The following is a 25,484-nucleotide window of genomic DNA, read 5'->3' on the forward strand; positions in this document are numbered from 1 at the left end:
GAAAACCTATGGCCAAATACTTGAAAACCCCTTTCTACATTGCACAGTGGGCACACGGCACACGTGAGGTCAACACAAGAGACAGATCTCCAGTCCATCACGGCTATGGAATTTAGCAGGACCAAGCATGCAGACTTCAGCTACCTGTCTCGTCACTTATTAGACAAATCACCATTAATTTTATGCCTGTAAATTAAGCCTCAGAGGGACAATGGTGAAGAAAATCCAGGTATTAAAGAATTAGGAAATCTTGGCCAAAGCACCCCAAGATGATTATTCTGAAAGTGTAATTTTGATATTTCTGCTGGATCCCTTTCTAACAACATATGCGTCTCTTGGGATCCAGCAAAAAGCCACATTGCCCTTGTGCCTTTTAATATACCACAGTGCCAGTTAAACCAGTATTTCTGTCTGTTGCTCTGGGGAGTTGTTTTCAATAGTGGTTCAGCAAATCCTGTGATAAAGGACAAGGCCACAGAGCTGCAGAGCACTGAGCAGAGAGGCTTCTGATGAAAAAGGAAAAGTCCTGCACACTGAACTGTGATGACGTGGGCAGTACAGGAGAACTAGGGGTGGAGCCGGGGCCTCACCACTATGGAAGAGTGTCTACTGAGGCTGCAAATGGGCCCAGGAGTGGCATCCTGCTGCAGGAATGACCATCCCCCTCGGCTTCTCCTTGAAACACAACTGCAGCTGCGTTCTGCATCACTGGAAACTGCAACGTAATATTAAATCTGTTGGTCTATGTATGGCATGGTATGTGTTTCTCGGGACCTGTGTGACAGGGACTTGTGCCTGGCACACTGGCTGAAAGGCTGGGCAGCCACCATGGCAGTACTGAATGACCTCACTAAAAATGTGTCTTGTATCCCAGGTGCTGATCTAAAAATTTCTGCCCAAATGTCAGTGTCATTGAGCTTATCTGAATCTCACAAAGAGAACGCTTAAAAGCTAAGAGAGTGAGTGGTGGGGGAAGCAGGAGGATTAGGGGAAATCTCTCACAGAAACCACATCAATAAAAAATGAACAGGGGCCACATCTTTAAGGCCATCTCCATCAGATAAGCTGTTGATCTAGAGCAGGGGTTGGTAAACTTTCCTGTAAAGGGCCAGACAGTAACTACTTCAGATTTTGCAGGCCACGAGGTCTCTGTTGCAACTACTCAATTCTGCCATAGATCCTATGTAAAGGAATGGGTGTGGCTGTTCCAATAACTGTACAGCTGACCCTGGAACAACAAAGATTTGAACTGTGTGGGTCCACTTAGATGTTGATTTTGTTTAACCAAACATGGATTGAAAATACAGGATGCGAAACCTGCGTTTATGGATGGCTTTTTGCATACACAAGTTCTGCAGGGCCTACTATGGGACTGGAGGGTGCACGGATTTTGGTGTACTTGGCTGTCCTGGAACCATCCCCCATGTACACCAAGGGATGACTGTATCTACAAAAGCAGGAGGTGGGCCAAATGCCACAGCTAGCAGATCCCCTCAGGCTGTTGGAGAAGAGACAGAGGTAGGGGTAGATGGCAGATGACCTAAGTGGCCTGGTTTACAAGTTCTCTCCAGGGCCACAGCTTTCACATGTCTGCCATCAGGAAAGACAGATTTGCTGACAAGGACTACTTACAGTTCTGCTGCACGGCAGAGAAAGGGCATGTCCTGGTCACCAGGCTCAAGGCTCCATCCCTCAGCATCTCTGTGGTCCCACATAGCTTAGCGTTTTTCTGTGCTCTAGGATCTTCTTAATCAGAATGTTGCAGGTAAGTGATCAACATTCGACTCCCTGTCCCTTTCCCCTGTGAAGTGCAGGTGGCCAATACAGTGACCAGTATGCCACGGTGGCATAGTCCAGCACAAGTTCTGATTTCTCTGTTTCTGCAGCCTTGACATTCTTCTACATGTAGTCACCCCAAACTACTTTTACTGAAGGCTCGGGGAATGCCGAATGTGCTGCTCACACAAGGCACGGCCCATCCTCACCAACAGCAGGCCCTGGCTCTGGGTTCCCAGGGAGGAGCAGCTGCTGTGAGAGCTCCCTGGGTATGCGCGGCCGCCGGGCTGTACAGTCACATTCTTCTTTAAAGCTGTCCTGGGTAGGGCCTGAAGCCTTCCTGCTCCCTTTGTCTTGACACGTGACACAACAGGCTGTGAATCCTTGTCCTTGACAGGGAGGGCAGGTCAAAACGAGCTGGCGGCACTGGGGAGTTGAGCAGAGTTTATACTGGTCCCACTGGGCTCCACAGTATGAACATTCTGTGGAAGAAAGAAAAGCTCTCATTATAAACACATAGACACACACATAGACAGGCACTTCTCCAATTCCTAAATATAACTCTTAGCTGACCAGAATCTAATATATCCTGTTGGGCCTAGGGAAAGTTTCTAAATAGTAAGCTTCCTGTAGTTGAACAAAAACCCTCCCCTGCCCCCTTCCCTCAGCACCAGTTTATTTTGGGGGTGGGTGGGGCTGCTTTTGGGAATTATCTTTCTGATTCTAGTATCCACTGAGCCATTTTTCTTTTTCCCATCTAGAAAACAGGTAGTAATATTTCTCTTTCATTAGCTATTCTGAAGCTGGCCAACCACCCCTACTCCCACCCCTTTGTTAAATGGTCTTTTCTCCTTAGATCATTCCCTTTTCCAGTGGGGACAACACAGACAGATGATGCCACATGTACACTGAACTTCTGCAGTCCACACCCCACTCCCCATGCCTGAGTCTCTCCTGCTGTTGCTAGGACATGTGACCACCTAATTCCTAAAACTCACATTATCATCTTTCTCTACCTGTTTTTCCCTGCTCACTTCCTGTCACCATTGCTCACACCCTTCTTCCTCAAGCCTCCTTACTATTTACCTAAGCTACCTCTGGCTCTCCTTCTCTCCTCTTCATACTCACACGCAGGTGCCCATCAAGTCCTGCCAGTATTTCCTTGGTAAAATCTCTCAAATCCACTTTTTCTGCTTATTTAAAATTTGTACTCCATCTAGCTCCAAAACAGAACTACTTCTTATTGAAGTAGTTTTCAATAAGAGACAAATACAAGACCACTAAAATGAACAAAAAGATCAAGAAGGAAGGGGAGGCCAGGTGTGGTAGCTCATGCCTATAATCCCAGCACTTCGGGAGGCCAAGGCAGGAGGACTACTTAAAGCCAGGAGTTCAAGACCAGCCTGGGTAACACGGCAAGACTCTGTCTCTATAAACAAATTTTTTTTTAATTTTTATTTTTATTTCAAAATATTAAGGGTGTACAAAGTTTCTGTTACATGGATATACTCTATAATGCTGAAGTCAGGGGTTTCAGTGTGCCCGCCAGTAGGACAGTGTTCATTGTACCCAACAGGTTAAGTTTTCATCCCTTACTCCCCTCGCACCCTCCCCTTCTTAGTTTCTAATGTCCTTTACATCTTTTTGTGTCCAGGTGCACCCATCGTTTAGCTCCCACTTATCAGTGAGAACATGTGGTATTTGTTTTTCCATTCCTGAGATATTTCACTTAGGATAATGGCCTCTAGTTTCATCCAAGTTGCAGCGAAAGACATTATTTCACTCCTTTTTTCCTTCTTATGGCTGAATAGTACTCCATAGTATATATATATACCACATTTTTACAAAAAAATTTTCCAAAATTAGCTGGTCGTGGTGGCAATGCCTGTAGTCCTAGCTATCTGAGAGGCTGAGGCAGGAGGATTGCTTGAACCCAGGAGTTTGAGGCTACAGTGAGCTATGATCTTGCCACTGCACTCTAGCCTGAGTGACAGAGCAAGACCATGTCTCAAAAAACAAACAAAAAAAAAAGGAAAGGAGAGGACAGTTAAACTCAAATCTTGCCCATTATCTGAGAAGTAATTCTACCTCAGTCCCTGATTACAGGAGTTCTAGAAAACTGTAGCCACCACCAAGGTTGTCTGCCTGTGACCTATTCCATTCCGAAACATGGCGTCCAGGGGCAGAAGCCATCTTTCTGAAGGATCATTTCCAGCCTTCTTTCATCTTCATCTGGTATCACACTCAGTGTGGGCTCAACACTACTGCCACACCACAGGCTTCCTGTGGCCACCCTGCCTCCAGCTCTGGCCCTAGGTTCAGTTCTCCCCTTGGAGTGCCCTACCAATCAAACGTGCATGCCACAAGTGTCCACAGACCAGCTAAACTAGGAATTTTTACTCTTATTTCGTGCCAGGGATATTACTTAGCAGTCTAGTGAAGACTATGGACCCTGTCTTAGAAAAATATTTTCAAATAAAATAAAATACACAGGATTACAAAAGAAACCAATCATATAGAAATATAAAATACCAAAATATTTTTCAAAATCTGTGATATATAACATGTGCTACTTATTACATAACTATGGTAGGCCTAATAATTATTTTCATTTTAAATCAGTGATGAGTATTAATGCTATTTTGAGATATCTGCTGCAACTGTAACATGATATGAAAGTACTAGGAATTCTATTGAAGACAAAGTCACAGGTACATCTAATAACTGGTTTATTGCCAACATTCGTAATTGAAGGAACTGCTTCATTTTAGTGAGGAGTTATAGAAAGCAAAGATAAAATTATTTTCCCATCCAAATTCACAGAATCCCTGGATTCTATACACTGATTCCAGGTCGACACCCTCAATTCCACCTATTAGTCCCGCTCCTGGCAGGCAGGCAAGGCAGGTGAGATGATCCCTATTTTAAAGGACTTGTCCAGCTAGCAAATGGTGAAGCCAGGATCCCAACACAGGTCTCTTGACTCATGGTCTAAGGTTTTGTCTGCTCCACTGCTACATCTACAACTGTTGGGAAAAAATTGGTATGACACACTTCTTCTCCTTGCTCATTCTGCAGGTAATTAGTACCGGCCTGCCTTCCCTGTATACAGTTTTTCGAGAATGGTTAACTAGTAACGTGCCTGACTTCAGCTGGGCTTGGACCTGTGCTGACCTACCTGACACCACATCACTGTTGTAGGTCAGCGCATAACGCTCATCAAAAACAAACAACTTCCCTTTGTAAAAGCCATCAGGAAACTCTTCCAGGTACTTGTGGATGCCACCCTTGAGCTGGAACACTTCCTTGCACACTCCCTAGGTGTGGAAAAACAATAGGAAATCTGAAAAGCCAAGCAGAGACCTGTTAAGAGGCTCCACAGAGGAGCGGCACCTGGCAAGGAGTGCCCAAATGGAGGACTCCCTGTCTGCAATCAGTCAGGGGCTCCTGGCCCCCCCGCAGGGCACTGAGCAACTGCTGACCAACTGGTCAGACCTTGTCTCCTAGGGGGATGGGTGATGACAGCAGTCAGGGCCTCTACCCTCTAGATCCCGGGAAGCCCAACTATTTTTGGGCTAAATATAGGAAGACACCTGTTGGGATATGTAATGTTACTGAATTTGCTCTTCGCAGGATCAAGCAAAAGGATTAGAAAAAGGGAGATGTTAACTAATCTTTCCCTTTTATTTTCGATGAGTCTCTAAGGCTGTTAAGTGTTTTTTACATCTTGAGATTAAAGAACCTCCGATTTTGTACTTACAAACTCTATGCTGGAGCCATACGAGGGGAAAATAAATCCTTTGGCAGGGTTGGGGTGGGGGCAGTAATGGGAGAGCGAGTGGAAAGCTCCACACAGGCCGTTGGTGGCGCCTTCTTCACCTCCATGCCCACAGTGCCCCGAGTGTGGTGGCTCACCTTGGCTTTGAGGTAGGCTGAACCCCGCTCACAACGGATGCCCCCAGTGCAGTACATTAGCACCCTCTTCTCTCTGAAAAGTTCTAGATTTTTGTCAACGTAGCTAGGGAAGTAACTGAATTTCCTGATGTCTGGGGCTAAGCAGCCCTGGAATCGTCCCTACAACATAGGAGCAGTGGAAAGAAAATTATCAGAAAAACATACCTGGTAGAAAGGTTCAGGTTCTTTCTGGGCAAAACAACCCCCACCTTGGCAAAGAAGCACAGAAGCAATTGCTAGTTACTGTTCCCATCCAACTTCATGTCTGACCTGTCAACTTCAAGATGTAGAACTTAAAACCAAGGCTGGTGGGCTGGGGGTCACCTTCCCAGAGTCCTCTGGGGAACTGGAGAGGCTGCCCAAAGCCAACTTCTATGAGATCCTTGACACATGTCAAGGGTAGGTTCACAGGAGTCAAAAAGTACATAATGTGGCAAGGTATCTTTTATTCATATTTTCTTAGAATTTCTCACCAGATCTAAGTTCAAGGGCTTGGGTTTTCTCTGAAGCTGCTAGTACTGGCTTGGCACAGACAGCATCCTCTTGGGAAATAGACCATGCTGCAGGAAGGGGGAGATCTACCAATTCACTGAACTCAATTCTGGCGCTTACTTACTATTTTGCTTTCATAGAAGTTTCTGCAATCCAGAAGGATAGTATCACTTTGTTCTTGATTTGCCTGCGATAAAAACTTTTCTACTTCTTTATGAAATTCACCCGGGGATAAATGAATTCCTAAAACCAAACCAAAAAATTATGTTAAAACAAAAAACCCAAAACTTTATCACAACTGGCCTAGCCTGACTTACGTGTTGTTTTCTTTCCATCCAAACCTCTTCTCTTCACAATTACAATTGTCTGAGAGTAACACTATGTCCTGATTATGATGAAATAATTTAGTAGTTCCAGGTATCCTCAATCTCCCTCCTAAGATGAGGACTATAGAGACCTGAGAGTTTAGAAATATTCACTCAAAGAATTTTGCATCCTTATACTTGGCCAAACCCCAGTGATAAAAACCAGATAATTAGGATCTAAGTTGCCATGTGGGTTTGCTAGTCTACTGTATGGTCACTAGCGGGTCAGGAAACAGCCACTGTTCTAATGTCACCATACACGGAGGAGCTCAGCATGTATGTGCTGGACTACAGGCTTTGTAAACTGTCCTATGCCCAGGTTGAGCCCAAGTTCAAGGCTAAGAACCCTAGCGTGGGCAGGTGTGAGCATAAAGTTGTGGAATAAAGTTGGAATGTATTTTTTAAAAATGCAAAAGGGTAAGAAGAATGTATCTAAGTATATATGCGTGAGTGAAAGAGAAAAGGGCTAGAAGGGTGGACAACAAGAATGACATATGAGAAAGAAAGGTGAGGGAGAGAAAAGAACAGAAGAGCTAGAAGACGGAGGAGAGAAGAATTAACATACAAGGGGACTAAAAGGAAAGAACCTCAGCCTGGTGGGCCCTTTGCCCCAGGACTCTCCAGGATAGAAATACGCCTCTATCTTTGGGAGTTCAGACTTCTCAGTAGATTGTGAGGAACTTTTGGTGAATTTGTACTGTGGGGTAACCACACCTCACAGGTGGGGCCCTGATGACTCCTTCACACAACACTCATGATAGAGCTTTACAGCACCAAAGGAGCTGCATTCCCCTCAGGGATTTTCCCAACAACCACCTGAAACTGCCCCATGTCAAAGAGATACGAGGCCCCAGAGCTCAGCCAAGGAATGTGGATTTCTACCTGCCTGACCTAGGGCTGCGGGGAGCATATAACAAGGCCACATTCTATATATTATCATTTATGGATACCAGAACAGTGGGGTGAAAAGAGAGGATAAAAAATGCAATGAGAAGCATGGAATCTGCTAAGACTTCTGCTTGCAGGGACCCACAGGGAACCGAACCTGCTGCCACTGCTGCTATTACTACTTTTGTTCTACTGGCCCCGAGAAGGCCTGTTTCGACAGTGACCTTCTGGATGTGTTTAAAAGGTCTCTTTCAACAACTCAGTTCAAATGAAAGAACAATAGCACTCACTGCCTGGAGCCCACTCTCCCTTAAACTCCTGAGCAATGTCCCATGGTGCCCAGAAAGAGCTGTTAATAGTCACACTCCCTGTGCTAAGAGGGGGACACTAGGCAGACACAGCTCTTTTTGGCCCTCATCTTCCCATGAGTATCTTTTCCCACATGCTGATATTACCCCCATTTTCCTCTGGCTTAACTCTTAACCTTCTTTTACATATTTACATTTTAAAAAATGAACACCACGGAGTCAACCAGAGCTTTGTACTTCCTGATGAAAGAAGACAATGCTAGCTATGAAGTAGTCTTGGGGGTAAAAAAAAGGAAAGAAAGAACAAAAGGAATCAAATCTGAATGTGATAGAGTCTGTAGTCCTGAGCTGTCTAACATGATAGCCAATAGCCACTGTGGCCGACAAGCACCTGAAATGTGGTTTGGGATGTGCTATAAGGGTGACATACATACTGGATTTCAAGGACTTAGTATGGAAAAAAAAAGGTAAACTATCTCACTAGTAATTTTTTATATTGATGACATGTTGAAATGATAATATTTTGGACATACCACATTAAGTAAAGCATATTATTTAAATTAATTCCAACTATTTCTTTTTACTTTTTAAAATGTGGCCATTAGAAAACATAAAATTATATTATATGATTCATATATTTCTATTAGACAGCCTTACTCTAAATCTAATTATCAATTTACAGGAAATAAAGAGGACAGAGAAATATACCATGGGGATATAATTAGTATTATACAGATTATGGGAAACTCTATAGGCCAAATGTCCCAGTTCCTTCAAAAAATAAACTGTAAGAGGGAAAAAAAAGATGGAGGCAAATCTATAGGATAAAAGACACTTAAAGAGACTCTGATGAATCACAATAAATGGACCTTGAATCCTAATGGAAACAAAGTTAAAAAATTATGAGACAGCTGGGAATTGACTGACAAGACTGCCTAGGTATGTGGTACTATATTAATACTAAGGAATTACTGTTAAAATGTTTTAGATGTGATAATAGTTTTACAGCTTTTTTTTTTTAAAAAAAATCTTTTATCTTTTAGAGATATTTACTAAAGTATTTATGAATGAGACAACTTGACATTGGGATTTCCTTCAAAATAATCCAAGATGGGAGAAGGGGATGGGTATAGATGAAAGTTAGCCATGAATTAGTTAACTGATGAAACTATGCAATAAGTACATGGAAGTTGACTGTACTATTTTCTCTACTTTTTTTAGTGTTTAAAAATTTTTTCTTTTTTTCTTTTTTGAGACAGAGTCTCACTCTATTGCCAAGGCTAGAGTGCTGTGGCATTGGCCTAGCTCACAGCAACCTCAAACTCCTGGGCTCAAGCGATCTTCCTGCCTCAGCCTCCTGAGTAGCTGGGACTATACAAGCATGCGCCACCATGCCCAGCTAATTTTTTCTACATATATTTTTAGTTGTCCCGCTAATTTCTTTCTATTTTTAGTAGAGACAGGGTCTCGCTCTTGCTAAGGCTGGTCTCGAACCCCTGAGCTCAAACAATCCATCCGCCTCAGCCTCCCAGAGTGCTAGGATTACAGGCATGAGCCACCGCGCCCGGCCTAATGTTTACAAATTTTCATAGTAAAAAGTAAAACAAAAACAAAACAATCCTGCCAAACAAATGTCTTTCAACCTTTTACTATGGGCAAGAGTGGGAGAGAACATTCTAGAGGACAGTGTAAACTGCTTTGGTGTTGAAAGCCACTTGCTTCCTGCAGCAAAGGCCCATGCGTTTTATTCTGCTGCTGAACTATTTACAAGTAATAATTATACTCTGCCCAAATTGCTGTCTTTGGAAAGAGAAAACAACTTCTTGCTAAACCATCACCAAGAATAATAAAACAGGCCACTCCAAGGGGGTGAGAATTCAATTATCACAGCACCATAGAGCAGTAGTCCCCAACCTTTTTGGCACCAGGGACCAGTTTCATAGAAGACAATTTTTCCGTGGGTTAGGGACCATAGCCATAGAGAATCAAGTTAAGCACAGGATGCACCCAAGTGTTAGCCACCCCACAGTTATTTTAAAGAGCAGATTTATCAGGACTCTTGCTGATCACAGTGCCTAACTTTCTTATCTGTCTCTCCATTAGGCTTTGTCCCTATGAAGAAAAGCATAATCTTCTTCTGAAAGCAAGCATACCAGGCTTCTTGTAGGAGATCTTACTGGGGCTGATCCCCATGGGCACGATTTCTTCAAATACACCAACACGCAATTCTGGAAAACAGTGAGCTCCTCCTTTGCTGGTCTAGCCAATGAGAAACAAAACAGAATACAGTCTTCCTTTCCCATCTCCAAGTATAAGTGCCAAATAAAAGAATGAGATTCTGTTTCGTAATAATGACAACTGAAGTCTTAAGAAACCTCAAATTAAGGGAAAAAAATCAGGAAATCTTAATGGGAAAAAGAAGGCCCAAGACATACAGGATAATTCAACATTAATAAATATTTATTGTGTACCTACCATGTGCAGGAATGTTAAGTTGAAGTGATGTTTCTTTGGCTCTAAGTATTTAATTATAAAACTGAAGCACCACTGAGCAATTCTAACATGTGATCACACCCAGCTTTTGTTTCAGAGAATGACCTTTCCTTTCCTATCGCCACCACCAAAAACACTAGCAAGGCGTTTCCATCACCTTATCACTTATCATGATAAAGCATAAAGTCACTCAAACAAAGCAGCTCTGCTGTGAGAGCAACGGCTTTATTCCCCCATGTGGTGTGAAGTACTAATCTTATAATTCCAGGTTTACTAAAAACACAGTGATCTGCTGGAACAGCCAGGTGGTCTCTCAAGTGAGTAAACATATCCAGGTTTTGAGTCCTAAATTGTAATACCCTTACTTTATAAGAAGGGACACTAAGGTCTAGTGAGGGCACCGACTTGTCCAAGATTGTATGGTGACTCAAGGGAAGAAGAGGACAAGCATGCTCCCTCCACCACACTGCCTCGTAACCTAAAGGGGAAAGGGTATTTTTCTGGCACTGCTTATTTCTTTATGTTGACCTCTTCAATAACCTGCACTGTGGCAGAAGCAGATAGCTCTAAATCCATTTTATTTTCATTTTCTTTTACCTTAAAATCATCCTTACACAGATAATCCTTAAACAATGGGCAAGAAAGCATGATTTCCACGTACAGTCTGGTAGCCAGTTTGCTTCCACCAACCGTCCCGTTGATTCCCTCTGTAGCAACTCGAACCTGAGACAGACACAAGATGGTAAGAAAAAGGGAATACAGTCTGTTCTTAGCTTAGTTATCTTTCCAGAGCAGAACAGGCTCATGTAAGTCAACGAGTTTAAAAGGAAAAGCAGAAACACTGCTGTGGACGCCGAAGTGTACTGGGCAAAGATACCTATGTTTTTCTAAAATGGCACAGCCTACAGTTCAGACAAGGTATTCAGTTCATGGGTGGTGAATAAGAGAATGTAAATAAAACTTTCGGAAAGCCCCACTTGCTACAGAACTCTAATGGTCCAATGGCCAAAGAAGTGAATTTTGAGCCTAACCTAAATCTAGGCAGCATAATAGAGTCCTCTGCAGAGGCCAGCAGATCTAGGATAAAGATTTAGCTTTGCCACTTACTTGTCATGTGCCCTGAGAGTTAATCGACTTCTTGAATCTCAATTTCTTCTTGTTGATAAAAAGCAGATAACAGAGCACCAAAAATGGAAAAAAAAAAGACAAAAAAAAAACCTTCTGAGGAGACACTACCCAAATCCTAAACATAGAGCATGTCTGATTGCAGGGAATATATGTGATATCTCTGCATGGTGTTTGGGGCAAGCCCACCACTACAAACCCACCTACTGGAATACAAGTTTCATGAGGGGTGTATGTCTGTTTTGTTGACTGATATATCCCTAGTGCCTACAACAGTGCCTGCCACATAGTAGGCACTCAACACATATTTGTTGAATAAATGAATGTGTATCCACAGCTTGGGCTCTCTGGTGTCTCAAACCCTGTATTCTCTTTGAAATGCTTCATTGGTTAGGGACATTAGAGCCTAGGGTAAAGCCCCTGCCTTAAGGCGCAATGCTCTGAGGGCCCTGCAAACCTGGCTGTTTTGGTACTACAAAATCCTCTGGATAAGTCTGGAGATGGATCATCTTTAGAGAACTGAGCTCCCTAGAAAAAAGTGCCAGAAAGTATAGCACTGTGTCATGGTACTTTCTGAAAAGAGAGGTGATTTAATTCAAGGTCTTGTATCATTCTACTATTCATACTTATGTAACACTGATACCTACCAATGCATTAGAATTTAAAAATTTTAAATGGCTGCCCGTTTTTAAAGTTCAGAGAAGACACCTGAGTTGTTGCCTCACTTGATCCAATTCTTTAGGCATGGATATAAAATCTCACCAGTCAATGCCAACTCACTGACAGTGGCTATCCAGAGTCCCATGATGAGGATTCCAGATCATATCCAGACTCCTTGAGAAAAAGTACTGCAGTCCAGTGAAGCCAGTTCTGGGCACAGGAGAGGCAAGCAGGACGCATATGGCATCTCTGCTGCACAGCCTACTATACTGTCAAATGATAGGGGACTGCGTAGAGAAATAGAGCTGAACTAGTGTAAGGGTCAGAAAATCCACTCCGAAAAGGTTTCTGACTGTGGTAGGTATGATAAAGAAGCACATATGTCTACGTAACTCTCTTTGGATAGGCTGGTTAATCTCAGAACCCAAATAGAAGACAAGCAAACCTACTTCCTACATAGCTAGGGCACAGCAATCTCTAACCTCATGCTCTAGACGTTCAATCCCTATGATTCTCTAACAGATATCCTTCAAAGAAGCTACTTGTTAAGCAAGGCCTTATATCTAAGAAATTGAGAAAAGCAATAGTTAGTATTTATTCAGCAATTTCTAAGAGACAGAAGCTTTACATTATAATCCTGAAAGGTAGATAGCATAATCCCCATTTTACGGAAAAGGAAACAGAAGCTAAGAGAAATCAAGTACTTGCCAAGGGCATAGAGTTGGTGATTGGTAGATCTAGGATTCAAAACCAGATCTTACTGACTCCAACTCTTGTAATTTTTCTTTCTAAGGTCTACAATGTGTACCCTCAAATTTCTTGAGGCGATAAGGACTATATAGTAATAGGGATAGAAGCTTATTTCCACAATTCTACAACGTTCAGGCTCTCCTCTTTCCCTACCTAAGCACCAACATTCTGCCAAATCTTCTACCAGCATAAAACTATCTCAGTAACTGGCCATGTATCCTTGAAGCCTAGGAATCTGGACTGAAGATCCAGGCAGGTGCTGCCACCTTGTGGGCAGGATCCTTCACTGCTAGTTCAGTACTTGGGCTAGACGAAGAATAAAAATCTGCCTCTAAAACAAGAAAAAGAGATTGATTTCATATTTTACATATTCAGGTTTACTGTGAGAGTTCTATCTTTCAAGGTTGGAAGTTCTCTGAATAGAAATGGTGATAATAAAAATGGTGATGAATGTATTCATTCCACAAATATTTACTAATTTTTTTTTTTTTACTATGCACCAGGAATTGTGCTAAGAATCAGGGATATAGTGGTTGAAAAAAAATATAGTTTTTCCCCTCTTGGAGTTTACAGGCAAAGGGAGGTCACAGATATTAAGATAAAAGTTACTAATGGACACGTGCTATGAAAAATAGCTAAAAGATGCTATGAAAGTACACTGGGAAAAATAAATTTAGATTGAAGGTCAGGAAAGGTCTCTTTGAGGAAGTGTCAGGAAAATTGAGAACTGAAGCCTGAGTAAAAATTAGATCGGAGAAACAGAGTGGGTGTAGGAGGGTTTGTTGAAGAGAGTTTGCTTGCAAAAAGGCCCAAAGACAGAAAAAAACTTGGTGGGTTCCAAGAAACCGAAAGACCACATTGCTGGAGTGTCATGAGTAAAGAAGAGCATTAAAAAGAGGAAAACGCAGGAGGCGCCAACTCCCACGGGAACCCAGGGTATGTTAAGGATTTGGGGTTTACTCCACACGAAAGATTTTGAGGAGAGTGATATGATTTCATTACCCTTTAAGTAACCATTCTGGCTGCTGTGTGGAGAATGGATTAAATGGCGGGCAGGGATGGCAGACTGGAGAGTAGTTCGGAAGCTGCTGCATGGACGAGGCACGAGAGGGTGTGGTTTGGTCCAAGGTGGAGGAAGAGGAAGAGAGAAGTGAACAGAGTCGAGAGCTATTTTAGAGGTAGAAATGGCAGGACTTGGTGATGAACTCAACAAGGTAAATGAAATCAGTATCTGTCAGAAAACGTGGGTATGGAAGGTATCATCGACTGATCAATTTATTAGCTCAGGAAATTAAAACCTGGGACATATATGGGAAAGATGAGTCATAAGATAGTACAGTGTCATAACCGGGGGGATCTCAGAGGGAACCTAGTTCACTTCCTTTTGATTTAGATTTTGAAAATTATATAAAATTCATACACACATGCATGTAATCATAGAAGGCATTCTAAAACCATCCATAACTCTATCATGGACAGATAATCATTACTAGCATTTTGGTACGTACTACCTTCCATCTCCATACATACACTTCTGGTTTTGTTACGAACACGCACTCATTCGTTTGTTCAACATTCCCCAAATATTTACTGAGTGTCTACTATATGCTAATCCCTGTTCTAGCACTGAGAATATATCGATTAATTAAGACAAAGTTTCTGTCCTCATGAAACTCACATTCTGTAAGGAAGGTAGACTATAAAGAAATAAATGAAGAATATACTTTCAGGTAGTAATAAATTTCAAAAGCAGAAAGAGATAGAGTGTGATGAGGTTTGGAGAGAGGACTACTTAGATTAGAGTTCTAAGGAGACAACGTTTGAGCAGAGATCTAAAGTGGGGCATGAGCCATTTGAAGGTATAGGAAGAGCATTCTAGAGGGGAAGGAAAAAGCAAATGTCAATATCCTAAGACGGTAAAAGACCCTGGCACATTCTAGGAAAATTAAGAAGCAACCTGAGATCACACCTATATGTACAGCTCTATAAAATGTTTTTCCAGTTAATATATCACGAACATTTCCCTACATCAGGAGTCAGGAAATTATTCCTGCTTTTGCATAATTTTATCTGAACACAGCCACACCTATTCTTTTACATTATTGTCTGTGGTTGCTTTCATGCTACAATATTGAGTAGTTTTTTTTGTGCAAAGCCTAAAATATTTACTAACTGGCTATTGAAGAAAAAGTTTGCTGATCCCTGGTCTATGCCATTAAATATTCTTATAAAACACCATGTTTATAGCTGTTTCATATTCTACTTAAATGCCCAGGATTTCCCTAACTTCTAAGAATCCAATAGTGAACCTTTTTAATAATGAGCACAACCTCTGCAATCCAAGGTTGGCAGGCAAGCCCAGTGAAGGGTGTGGGAGAAGGTGTTACCTTGCCTGTGAGGTGCAGGTGCTGACACAGAGCTGTCTGCCAGGCACACATCCACTGGGGATCCTCCAGGTCACAGTAGCAGTAATACAGTAACACCTCCCCTTCATCACTGCCCTGGCCACTGTAAAACCAGATGGAAAGAGTATTTGATCATTTCTGAAGGACGGCATTGCAAAAAACCCCCCAAAACCAACCAAAACAGACAAACAAAATGAGTCACTGACATAAGGAAACCACAATTCCAAGCATACCCAGGTAGTATCAGAGGGAAGGCTAAAATGGAGACATTCGACTGCCTTTGCTCCTACTATTGTTCTCCTGAAATGAGAAGTGACTCCTTTTTATATTTTCTGCATAGAAGACAGTGTCTGTGCTGACCTTTTTACTTTACAAAAATGAGTTTACTTTGATCTCATTTAATAGTCACATCCAAAAGACAGGTATTAATAACTCCGTTTTAAAACATAGCTGGAAATTTGAGTCCGTTCTGGCTTACCCTCTGTCACAAGGCGGTAATCTGTGTTGAATCTCTCATGATACAAAAAAGTTTCACTTCCATTTTTTCATAAAAGCCTCTTACCTCCAATGCAGGTTATTGTTATTCCCATTTTGCAGCTGAGTAAACTGCGGCCAACTCCTCCCAGGTGAGACAGCTACAAAGTGACAGTCAGGACTTGAATGCCAGTCTTCTGACACTAGAATCTATAATTTTTTTCTACTGCACTGTGCTTATACTAATTAGTTGTGGGACCCGGGTAGGTGTTTATAATTTCTGAGCCTTGGTTTCTTTACGTGTAAAATCAGAGAACTGAAATAACTGCTTTTCCCAAAATATACACTGAAGCTATTCTATGAAATCGCTCTGAGAAACCCTGGAGACAGTATCTCCCACTTTGAGATTCACAGCAAAAGCCCCTGAGTTTACTGAAGGCTCTGAGAGGTCCTGCAGTAAACATTTTAAGATAGTGCTTCCCAAATTTGTCTTAGTGTCCTTTTTCAATACTTTCTTAGCATCCTCCAGAACTAGTGCTCCACAGAACATTTTTTAGGGAATACTACAGTAGATGATAATTCAAGTCCTATCCAGCTCTGGAATCTATGATTCTCTCATCACTAGCCTCATCATATTTCAGAGCCTAATCTCCACCATGAAACCTTCTTGTATATCCTAGATCCTATTTTCCTTTCTCTGAACTCCTGTAACAAAATCTGTACATAATTCATATTGCAGAACTGGGAGGTAGGCAGGGCAGGCATTATTATTCTAATTTTAGAGGTGAGAAAATGAAGGTACAGAAAGTTTGAGTGACTGACTCCTAGTTCAATTCTCTTTCTCTTCTTTCTAATAAGCAAAGGGAATTTGACACTGAGTACTAATGATGAAAATGTATCATTAGTACAAATGATGAAAATTTGGACTACAGCAGACCCTCAAACAACATGGGTTTGAACTATGAGTCCACTTACATGTGAATTTTTCCTGCCTCTGCTACCCCTGAGACAACTCCCTCCTTCCTCCTCCTCCTCTGCCTACTCAATGTAAAGACAAGGATAAAGACCTTTATGATGATCCACTTCCACTTAATGAATAATAAAAATATTCTCCTTATGATTTTCTTGTAACATTTTTCTCTAGCTTACTTTTTTGTAAGAATACAGTATATAATATACACATAACATACTAATATATGTTAATCTACTATTTATGTTATCAGTAAGGCTTCTGGTCAACAATAAGCTATTAGTAAGTAGTTAAGTTTTGGAGGAATCAAAAGTTACACACGAATTTTCAACTGCTCAGGGGATCAGCGCCCCAACCCTTACACTGTTCAAGGGTCAACTGTATTTCTATTTACCAAATAATTCAGAAATTGCTTAAGTCAGAAATATGTCCTCTGGGCCGGGCATGGTGGCTCACACCTGTAATCCTAGCATTCTGGGATGCTGAGGTGGGCGGATTATTCGAGCTCAGGAGTTCGAGACCAGCCTAAGCAAGAGCGAGACCTCGTCTCTACTAAAAAAAATAGAAAGAAATTATCTGGACAACTAAAAATATATAGAAAAAATTAGCTGGGCATAGCGGCGCATGCCTGTAGTCCCAGCTACTCGGGAGGCTGAAGCAGAAGGATTGCTTGAGCCCAGGAGTTTGAGGTTGCTGTGAACTAGGCTAACGCCACGGCACTCACTCTAGCCTGGGCAACAGAGTGAGACTCTGTCTCAAAAAAAAAAAAAAAAAAGGAATATGTCCTCTGGAATTCTGTAATATTATGATTTGGTAAGTTTTTCAAAGCCAGGATCTCAATTTATAATCCTATGATTCAGTTCTGAAAGTTAACATCCTTCCTCAAACATATTCAGCTCAGAAAACTGCATTTGGTAATAGAAACCCTTTTGAAGCTCTAACATTATCCAGAGAAATCATTAACGTCTTCAGGTCTTCCCACTTGTATTTGAAAATAATGCAATTTTCTGTTCTTTATCTCTCCCTAGAGAAGACAGTATGTAGGATGGCTTCCAAAAAGCCTTGGGAACATTGCAAACTGACTGGGTATATGCTACCGTACAGGCTATGGTCTTCTACTATACAGAGTATGTATGTTATTGGCCTAACTTAGGCCCATAGAGAAATTCCATGTCTTAAGGATCTAGCTCAAAGTAGTTAAGATCCCAATAGACTAGATAAACAGAGCAGACAATGATACTAGATAATGCACACTGAAAAGTAACAACTCTGAGGTACGGTAACCAGCCTCCAAGATGGTTCCCAATGATCCCCACCTCCTAGTATTTAGGCCTCTGTGTAGTCTTCTCCAACACGGTATTAAGGTTGGTCTGTGCGACCAGTAGCATCAAGAAAAAGTGATAGCATGTCAACACTGAGATTAGGCCATAAAAGATTGTGGCTTCTGTCTTTGTGGCTCCATCTCCCTCATATCACCTGCTCTTGGAGAAGCCCGAGAGGAATGGAGGCCTCTGACTAAGAGCCAGTGAAGAAACCGAGGCCTACCACCAACCACATGAGTGAGCTCAGAAGTGGATTCTCTGGCCCCAAACACTGAGATGACTGCAACTTCATGAAAGACCCTAAGCTAGTACCACCAGCTAAGTTGCTCCTGGATCCCTAACCCTCAGAAAGTGCATGAAATACTGTTTGTCATTTTAAGCTGCTAAACTGTGGGTTAATTTGTTACACAGCAACACACAGCCAATACAGAGGGTTTGGATCTAGAATGATGAGAGAGAGAGGAGACGTATCAGAATAATAAGTTTGAGGCTTCTTAGTAAAAGGACAAACTTTTATACCTGGGCATCTTACTTAAAAGTTCATACTGATGGCATTAAACCACTCAGAAAAAGTTCAATCACATTCACCATTATCTGTTTAAGAAACTAGAGAAGAGTATCATACAGTTTGAAAGACTCCACTTTAAAAAAAAAAAAGGTTCAAGTTTAGATGCTTTAAAAGGTAAGCTACATTTAACTGCTTTCTGAAAAATTAAAAAATTAATGATGTGGAACACTATATCCCCCCATAAATCCTAATAAATGATGCATTTGTCTGGGTACATATATCTGAAATCATCTGACAAGGGCCTTTTTTTTTTTTTTGGTTTTTCTTGCTTAGTTTTTATCTACTCTATTTATTTAAAAATATAAATTATCAAGGTGTAATTTATAAGTGAAATACTCAGATCTTAGGTATACAGTTTGATCGTTTTTGACACATGTCAAAATTTGTATAATCCACACCCCTATCAAAACACATTTTCAAAACCTTGAAAAATCACCTCTTGTGTATTCCTAGTCAAACCCACTGCCAGAAGCAACCTATCACAAGCTCGTTGTGCCCTTAAGTACATGAAATCAGAAAACATGTACTCCTTTTTCTGGCTATTTTCACTCAGCATAAGGATTCTGCAATTCACCCAAACATATTCCTGCATATCAGCACTTCATATCTGGTTATTGTTGTGCAATAGTCTCATATGGCTTTTCAGTTTCTTCATTCTCCCGTTGATAGACACATATAGTTGTTTCCAGGTTTTTGTTATTATGAATCAAACTGCTATGAAGATTCTTGTACAAGGCTTTTTGTGGACATGTTTTTATTTCTGTTGGTTTTATACTCAGGAGGGGATCACAGGAACGATATTTAATTTTCAAAAGAAATTTCCAAACACTTTTCCAAAGTGGTTGTGTCATTTTACATTCCCACCAGCAATGGACTGGTTGTTGTTCCACATTCTCATCCACATTTGGTGGAGCTGGTCTTTCTCATTTAGCAGGGAGGTTGCAGTATCTCATTGTGGTTGGAAAAATAGTAAAATCAAACCAAAATGCAGAATGAAAATCTTACCTTATCAGCTCATCAGGGCTAATGCAGCTTACATCAGGGAGCCAAGCAGACATTTCATGGCTATGCATAAGGCACTCTTTCCCCGGGTTCTTCTGGTCTGCAGACATAAGACTCTTTGAGGTGCTCAACGCTGCAGCCAGCTGCTTTAAAATAGATGCAGTCTGTTCGTAAATTTCATTGGCATGTTGTGTTGCCACATGTCTATGGATGCTGGTCTGGTCTGTGAATGATTGCTGACAGCATTTCCACCATTTTTCTTTACATTCAAAATTCCTTTTTGCTGGAACTTCTTTGGTTTTGACGAAAAGGGCAAAGGCCTGCAATTACATTTCACATATTAACACCGTTAAATAATCTTAGGTTTAAAGCTAATGGACGTCTCAATGAAATCTCTTATATTCTCTTTCCACGGGGATTTCCAGTTTTATGTTCTACTACTGTATAGAAAAATTCCCTGAGAAGTAACAGTTCTCTTATTAGTAAGCTTTAGAAGACATTAGAGAATCTAAATCTGGGCATTATGGAGGTTAAATAATTCTTAGTTCCACAATTTTATTCTTAGCATATAAGACTCTAAGTCACACTGCAATATATTTATGTATTACAGTTTGGCCTTGTACTGCTTTCAGCAGCCCAAACACTAAAACTGGAATAATATGGTATGGTATATCCCGACCTTCCACTGCTGGCCCCTCTCCCAACTTCTCCTATCCTCCCCGTCCACACATGCCTGACACGTGGCCAAACCTGGACACCTTGCTGTTACTACTACATCTTTCTGGCTTTGCCTATACTGTCCCCAATAGGCAAGTATGTGCTACTCTAGCCTCCTCTTCTCCAGGATTGCTTTTAAACTTTCAGATTCCATCTGGAGGCTCCCCCAACATGAAACATCCTATAGTCCTCCTGCTAAATGCTATTTCTTCACCTTTTGAATCTTTGTAAAAATTTCTATTTTTATTTTTCCACTTAAAGAGGGTCTAAAGTTGTAAATACTGGCTCTGCCATTTACTATTTGTATCTTTGAGAAAAGATACAAATCTTCTGAGGAAGTTATTCAACCTTTAGGTGTTGAGTCATTATCTGGAAAACATAAGCCATAAAGAATTACATAAATGTTAATCAACATAATTAGAATTTTTTTTCGAGACGGTCTCACTCTGTCGCCCAGGCTAGAGTGCAGTGGTGTCATCATAGCTCACAGCAATCTCAAGCTCCTGGGCTCAAGCGATCCTCCCACCTCAGCCTCCTGAGTAGCTGAGATTACAGGCACGTACCACCATGCCCAGCTAATTTTTCTATTCTTTGTAGAGACAAGATCTCACTCTTGCCCAGACTGGTCTCAAACTCCTGGGCTCAAGTGATCCTCTTGCCTCAGCCTCCCAGAGTACTAGGATTTATAGGTGTGAGCCACGACACCTGACCCAATTAGAATTATTTATGTCCTTGCCTGGTACAGAATGTAGACAAACTGCTAAAAGGAGGGGATTTCAGTCAATGGCTTCTGAAAAAAAAGAGAAATGGCATAGAAGAGTAGCAGCAATACCACCCTCATTGTAGCCCAATCCCAGCTGTATTCAGTAAGCTTGCAGCATTCTAGTATGCTTCATCCCTTCGCCAAACCACTGGAGGCCAGTCAACTGGGCCAGATCGGAAATCTTACCTAAGTCAGCAGGGTTCAGTAGTTGTCTCAAGTTTATCAGCCTCACTAGATGACAGCTACCCTACTGCCTGTCTGTTCTTATGAATAGGTTTCCTGGGTTCCTGGGATTTCTCCCACAACCTTAGGTGGGGAAGAAAATCTAACTCATTTGTCTAGAATCTACCCTTCCTCAAGTACTCCACCAAGGCTGTTCCAGGGCCACACGTCACCTACGATTCTTCTTTGCTTAGAGCTGAATTAACAACACTGGTTGAAGTCCCTGAGTAGACCTTATCCTGAGCTGGAGGGCAACCTTGATAAGCTACTTCTAAATGTACCTACATTAACTATATGTACATGAACCTGAAACATCGATAGCAATTTTACCTTTTTCCTTGCAAATGAGTATTTCTTCTTTGTACTGGCATCTAACTCTGCTTTCAGACAGCTGCTGGGATTAATAAGACTTGTATCTTTTAAATCCAGGTCAGAAAATCTTAAAACACAGGCCTCCAGGTCATCTCCTTGGTCTGGTGAAGTAGAAGAAGGCATCTGGTTTGGTCACAGGAGTAGGGCAGAGATTCCTTTCCGTTAAGTACCTCCTAGAATACAAGCAAGGGAGAAACAGCAATGCCACTCTTTGATTACTTCTTGAAGTAAACATGAAGGTAATCAACCATGTAGATCAGCATGGGCCCAGCAGCCCAAGCTATCCATTCATTCACTTGCTCATGGAATAGTATTTATCTTGCAACTACTTTTAAGTCTAGCACTGTTCTACGTGCTGGGGATACAGCAATGAATGAAAAAGTTTCTGTCTTCTTAGAGTTTATATTTCTGTGGGGTGAAGTAAACAGATACATAAACTAATCTAAAAAGAAGTCAGATGGTGAAAATATTATGAAGATAAATAAGCAGGTTAAGGAGGGCAGAGTGATAGAGGGGCCCTTTAAACGCAGAGGGTAGGAAATGCCTTTACTAGACATGGTGACTCACATCTGTAATCTCAGCTACTCAGGAGGCTGAGGCAGAAAGATAGCTTGAGCCCAGGAATTTGAGGTTATAGTGAGCTATGGTTGGGCCACTGCACTCCAGGCTAAGCAACAGAGTGAGACCTTGTCGAAAAGAAGAAAAGAAAGAAAGGAAAGAAAGGAAAAAAAGAAAGAAAAACCTTACTGAGGCTGTAGCATTTGAGCAGAAACCTGAGTTAGGGTGCAAGCCATGCAGACATTGAAGGTAAATGATACCAGAAAAGCACCTCATACAACGAAAATCAACCAAGCTGTGCGCTAGGAACTTCAGTTATGAATACTTTGTTCTTTCCCCCCCCTAATTTCTGAGCTTTGCAAATTTCCTTCCTTAGAAGAAATAGCTGCTGAGAGACCTCCATTGTAATGAGCCAGAAGAAATACTGAAATTCCTACAGTGGCCAAATCTTGTCAAAATGACACACTACAAACAACATGTTACGTTAATTCTTTTGTAAAGACAATGTTACAGGTGACAAGGCGACATGAAGCACTGAGAAAAGCATGGTCTTTGCTTTGTGGTGCAGCAAATATGTAAACCTAGGAAAGCTATTTAACTTCTCTGAGTTCTAATTCCCTAACTTGGAAATTGGGGATGATAGTGTCTACCTTGAAGGGCAGCTGTAGTGAGGACTGGAAAGAAACATATAAAGTATCTGGCACATAACAGGGTTCAATGAGTGATAATATCATCAATATTTCAATTTAATTTAATGTTGTATTTTAAAATTTAACATTAAAATTTGATTTCTCTAAAAATCATCTGTGGTGGGTTGTATTTTCCAAAAACGGCTGTAGCAGTATTTCTGGTCCATTTCTCCAGAAATATAAGCAGGCTTGTAACACTCCCCATCATCTATCCTACTCTGGCCACACTGACTGTGCCTAGTTCCACGAACAAGTCATGCTCTCTCCTGCCTCAGGGTGTCCACATGTGTCTTTCCCATCACTCCAAAACGATCTCCCCTCACTCTAAATCTTTCAGTCTCATCTTATTTTAGTATATTTATGTATTCTGAACTAGTATTTGTGGTGCCTCTGCTAATGTGCATGGCACAGAGAACAGCACTGGGGATGCAGCTCTGAAGGAAACAGTTGAAGTCCCTGCTCTCTTGGAGCTTATATTCTAGTAAGGAGAGACACTAAGTAAGTAAACAAATGAAAAAACAAAAAGAAAATGCCAGATAGTGACAAGAGCCACTGCTTCTCAGTTTCCTTTAGCTGGATCTTCCTTATCATTCCAACCTCTAAATGTTGAAACACTCTATCCATATTCATACTCTAGGTGACCTCATCTACTCGTAAGACTTAATAATTGGGGGAGGGGAAGTAATATAGGTGAAACCAGATTGGCCATGAGTTGATAATCACTGAAGCTGGTGATGAGTACATGGAGGTTCATTATATGATTTTCCCTACTCTTGTAAATATTTGAAACCTCCATGAAAAACAGAAACATAAATAAAGGAAAATTTATGTTTAGGATACTATATACGAATAAATACTAAATTTCTATCTCCAGCCTGGGCGTCTCTTCTGAACTACAAGTTTACACAACCAAACTGACCGAACAATCTATCTATCTATATGGCTGGCTAGCTGCAGCTTCACTTTCAAACAACTGTTCAAAACAAAATTCTGCTCTTCCCCAGTCTTATCTCATAAAAGACAATTTTATTCTTCCTGTTACTGAGATAAAAAAACTTTTGGGTTTTTTCGTTTTTTTTTTTTTTAGAGACAGGGTCTCACTGTCACCCAGGCTACAGTGCAGAGGCACAATCATAGCTCACCACAACTTCGAACTACCCAGCTTCAAGTGATCCTCCTGCCTCAGCCTCCTGAGTAGCTAGAACTACTCAGGCACGCACCACCATGCCCGGCCAATTTTTTTTATTACTTTTTGTAGAAAGGAGATCTCACTATGTTGCCCAGGCAGGTCTGGAACTCCTGGAACTACGCTTCTTTAAGAGTAAAAGAAGTAACTATTAAAAAATAAGTCAGATCTTCCTCCAAGGACTTCTCAACTTACTCGGATAATGTCCAAAGTCCTTATAAAGCCCCTTCCCCCACCCCTCTGATCTCGTCTTCTACTACTCTCCCTTTGCTCACTATGGCTGACTGCATTACTTATGCCCATTCCTGAATGGGTCATTACAATACCAGCTCCAAGAGAGCAAAGGATTTTCTTCCTTTGCTACCTCTGAATCCTCAACATGTAGAACACTGCCTGGCACACAGGAGGCGCTAAATGTTAATAAATACAATACTCTCAATGAAATAAAACAGCAACTGGGTAGCCAGGGAAGACCTCACTAAGGACCTGACGTTTGAGCTAAGATCTAAGTGACCAGAAGGCAGCCATTCAGATTTAAGAATAGATTTCCTTCAGATTACAGGAAATAGTGAGTATAAATTCTTAAAATAAGAACAGGCATCACTTACTGGCGTAGTAAGAAGAAAGCGAGAGTGGTCGTAGCACAGCGATGAACGCGTAGAACCCCACAGGCCATGGTACAGAATTTTCAATGGAAAATCACTGGAGAGTTTTAAGCAAAGGAGTAACACAGTTCGATTCTGGATTTGTTTTGAAAATAGAGCCGGCAGGGTTTACAAATAAATTGTTAAGCAGAAAGCGAAAGAAAAGGACCTAAGAATGACTCCTCCCTAAATTTTTGGATTAAACAACCGATGGATGGTGTCGTTTACTGAAATGGGTAAGACCGAAGAAGAAATCCCGTAGAGTGAAATTTCAGATGACTATGGACAGGCAGTTAGATAAACCAGTGTGATGCTCATCAAAGATGTTAGGGCAGGGAACGTTCATACACCTACATGTATATAATCACCCAATAACTACTGAAAACAGATTACTAAAACAATCATTTGTTCCTTCTTAAAGAAACAACTCAGGGAAGTGCGAGGTAAGCCGAAGTCCAGACGGTAAGCCCGGAGCAGCAGGCTCGCGTCTGGGCCGGTCTTTTGGTCCCAAGGGGCGGCACCACGGCGCCGCCTCCCGCCCAGGCCCCACCCAGCGTGCCAGGCCCGGCCCAACCTCTCCACGCAGCCTTCCCGAGGCGGCAAAAGCCGGAAAGTGGGAGTAAGATGAGCACGTACCCGCCAGTCCTGATCCTTTCCTAGGTCTTTCTTCCCTGAGCTGTCTCCGCCTAGCAATTGTCACTCCTCTCCGCCCTTCGGCCTACAACCCCGCCGCGTGTTTGCGTCGGGAAGAACTCTCGCGACGTCACCGCGCTCCGGAAGT

At 41.6% G+C, this 25,484-nt stretch overlaps 1 protein-coding gene across 1 annotated transcript; it reads right to left on the reverse strand.

Moving 5' to 3' along the window:
• Window positions 1-63: 63 nt before the first annotated feature.
• TSTD2 (thiosulfate sulfurtransferase (rhodanese)-like domain containing 2) lies at window positions 64-25,484 on the reverse strand. The gene is made up of 10 exons (XM_012638299.1): window positions 25,340-25,484; window positions 21,585-21,799; window positions 19,556-19,872; window positions 15,199-15,319; window positions 10,874-10,999; window positions 9,937-10,042; window positions 6,347-6,465; window positions 5,692-5,850; window positions 4,955-5,093; window positions 64-2,258 (listed from the first exon to the last, which is right to left on the reverse strand). The coding sequence occupies exons 2-10, from the start codon at window positions 21,747-21,749 to the stop codon at window positions 1,960-1,962; spliced, it is 1,551 nt and encodes a 516-aa protein (XP_012493753.1). The 5' UTR covers window positions 21,750-21,799; window positions 25,340-25,484; the 3' UTR covers window positions 64-1,959.

Source organism: Propithecus coquereli, unplaced genomic scaffold (genome assembly GCF_000956105.1).
Source record: "Propithecus coquereli isolate 6110/MARCELLA unplaced genomic scaffold, Pcoq_1.0 Scaffold128, whole genome shotgun sequence".
NCBI lineage: Eukaryota > Metazoa > Chordata > Mammalia > Primates > Indriidae > Propithecus > Propithecus coquereli.